The 2,700-nt window shown below is 40.1% G+C and overlaps 1 protein-coding gene across 2 annotated transcripts in view; it reads right to left on the bottom strand.

The window, feature by feature from the left end:
• SLC25A12 (solute carrier family 25 (aspartate/glutamate carrier), member 12) overlaps positions 1-2,700 on the bottom strand; it is a 128,792-nt gene extending 126,092 nt beyond the window's left edge. For both annotated transcript variants that reach the window (XM_011991920.1, XM_011991922.1), the window contains exons 1-2: positions 2,684-2,700; positions 1,670-1,723 (exon numbers count right to left, since the gene is read on the bottom strand). In XM_011991920.1, coding sequence (XP_011847310.1) covers positions 1,670-1,723; positions 2,684-2,695 — 66 coding nt within the window. In that variant the 5' untranslated portion in view covers positions 2,696-2,700. The remainder of the gene's footprint in view (positions 1-1,669; positions 1,724-2,683) is intronic.

Raw genomic sequence — 2,700 nt, 5'->3', positions numbered from 1 at the left:
GGAGGTGGAAGTTGCAGTGAGCCGAGATCACGCCACTGCATTCCAACCTGGGTGACAGAGCAAGACTCCACGTCAAAAAATTTTTTAAAAGTTGTTAAAGAGCTAGGGACAGTCCTGGCCATTCTCCTCATACCTCTAACCCATCTCTACCCCCACTCAAAAACAAAAAACAAATCCATACAGAATCACAGTATGTTTTTTTCCCATAGAATTTTTAAAGCTAGAAAGACCTCAATTCCCATTCCCTTATGTACCACTGAGTCCCATATGAGAAGCTGAAACTCTGGAAGGCCAGATGATTAGCCTAAGGGTACAACAGCCAGATAAATGCAGGGCTGGGAATTAACTCCGTATTCCTAGGCAGTACTCAGATACCTAGACAGTATTCTTTTCACTACATCATGCAGCATTTCAACTGATTTCTTCCACATCTACTTAGTCTAGAACATAAAATTAACTATATCACAAGAACTCTTCACAAAACAATTGAGTATAATCACATGGTATGGTGAATACTGATATATTTTTGGCTATTTTCAAGAATGCCTGCGAGGAATAAAGTCTTCAAATCATAAATGGACCATTTCTGTCATTATAATTACTTCTGTTCTGGAAAAAAATGCTTCCCTTATCAGATTTTATAACCTTTAAGATTCCTATTTTCACAAATTATTTTTCATAAACTACACATACGTATGGTCAACTATGCAGTGTCTTCCCCAACAATAGCTTAAGCAAACCACATGTCTCAAAAACGTCATCTATTCCAGGCTCATCAGCATATGTTAGAATCTATTCCTAATATAGACTCATAGACTTTTGGAATGGGAAGGAACCTTGGAGATCACCTCTCATTTCACAGAGGAAAATAATACCCAGCAGGGACCTGCCCAAGGTCAATGTGTCTTCGTAAGAACCCACGTCCAGAATAGAAAGTTTTCAAAAGATTTCAGAGAGAAACGCAGTATTTGGTGAAACACCTTAGCTTGCCTCCCTTTACATTTACTTCTTAAGTACAACTTCCCGCATAGGAAACTTTTGAAATTTAAGAAAAGCAAGCAAAACAAAAAACTAAACCAACCTTTTTTTTTTTTTTTTTTCTTTTTAAGTCTACAGCCAAGTCACTGATCCTAAAAGCTTAGAAGTTAAGGTAGACCATTGCAAGAATCTTAAGAGGTAACATTTTGTAACAAAATCCCCAAAAGCTTAAGGATACAATATAAGTAAGACACACAAATTAAGAATAGCCATAATATTCTTATCTGTCAAATTACATGAAGGATAGCTCATAAGCAGGAGAACTTCGTAAACATGCAACTTTCAAGGAAGAGAATTTTAGTTATCATAACTATTAACCATACAAGAGTGCCAATACATTTTGAAATTTTATCTTGGTCTCTGTGCTTAAGCTGGAAATTATTTTTTTAATACATATCTTAAGTCATGTAAAAAAAAAAGCAGTAACTTGAGGAAAACCTTTTACCAACCCTTAATTAAAAGAAGGCCTTTAATCAAAACTTAATAAGAGAAGTACAAGCTATACTGTCCGGTCATGTTTGAAAGAATACATGAAAACTGAACATTCCTCAAAGTTAAGGCATGACTAGGACTAAGGACATGTATGTTTTTTGTTTTTGCAATGAAAGGCACACTCTGCAAGCCAATTTACCTGTAGAAATATGTTTCTTAACTCATGAGGATCCCCTCGCTTAGTTGTCTGCACCTGTAAGCAAAAAAGCAAAAAAAAAAAAAAAAAAAAAAAAAAAAGCCAGTTAATGCTTCACCAGAGACCACACAATCTCTTCAGATTAGAGTTCACATGGCTAACAATCAATGCTCCTATCTTTTATCATTTAGTTTAAAACAAACTAAAAGCCCTAATTGCTGATAAGAACTGTCAAACTGGATAACTATGACTAGAGGGCAGAAAAACAGGTGTGAATAGCCTAAGATACAGCAAATCTACCGGACAGTGCTTCCTCCGGACTGGAAAGGGAAGGCAATGAGGATCTTTTACTTTACTCCACATCTACTAGCAACACAGTTGTAACCACCCACCTTCAAATCAAGAAGCTAACAAGAGTGGATCAACAGGAAAGTTAAATCACCCAAATTAATCACTTGGCCTAGCAGCCTTTCTCCGAAAAGCAAACCCAACATGTAATTATCTCCGCGTCCCTCTCCCCATCCAACCTAAAATATAAGAGCTGCCACAAATACAAATACTTTCGATAGCCTGCAATCTGCAACGCAAAAGCCAGCCATTGCCCTCGGCCTTGAGGCCCCAAATTACTCAATACTTACTCCCTCCCCCACCGCAATTCACTGATACCCTGGCTATCCCCAGCTTTATTTCCCACTTCCTCCCACGCCCTTTCTGATGCCCTCCAACTCCGGGCTCACAATCCCATGCACCTAGGACAGGACGTTACTCTTCCTTCACTGACCAGTGTTACCGTACGAGCCCCTTCAACTCACGATCCCTCCTCCTTCCCCTCCCCCAGCCGGGCATCCCCTCCTCCGGTCCAAGCCCCGCACAGCTCTCCCCGCAGCGAGCCGGAGCCCCAGGACAAGCTATCTAAGACCTAGGCAATGAATGAAATGGGAAGCAGTTGGGGGCTGCAGGCAGGGCGCTCAGAATGTCTCTTATGCAATAAAAGCAGCAGCAGAGAGTTGGAGTCACCTTGACCGCCATGCTGT

Source organism: Mandrillus leucophaeus, unplaced genomic scaffold, assembly GCF_000951045.1.
Source record: "Mandrillus leucophaeus isolate KB7577 unplaced genomic scaffold, Mleu.le_1.0 Scaffold40, whole genome shotgun sequence".
Classification (NCBI taxonomy): Eukaryota; Metazoa; Chordata; class Mammalia; order Primates; family Cercopithecidae; genus Mandrillus; species Mandrillus leucophaeus.
This window is presented reverse-complemented; position numbering and strand designations above follow the sequence as displayed.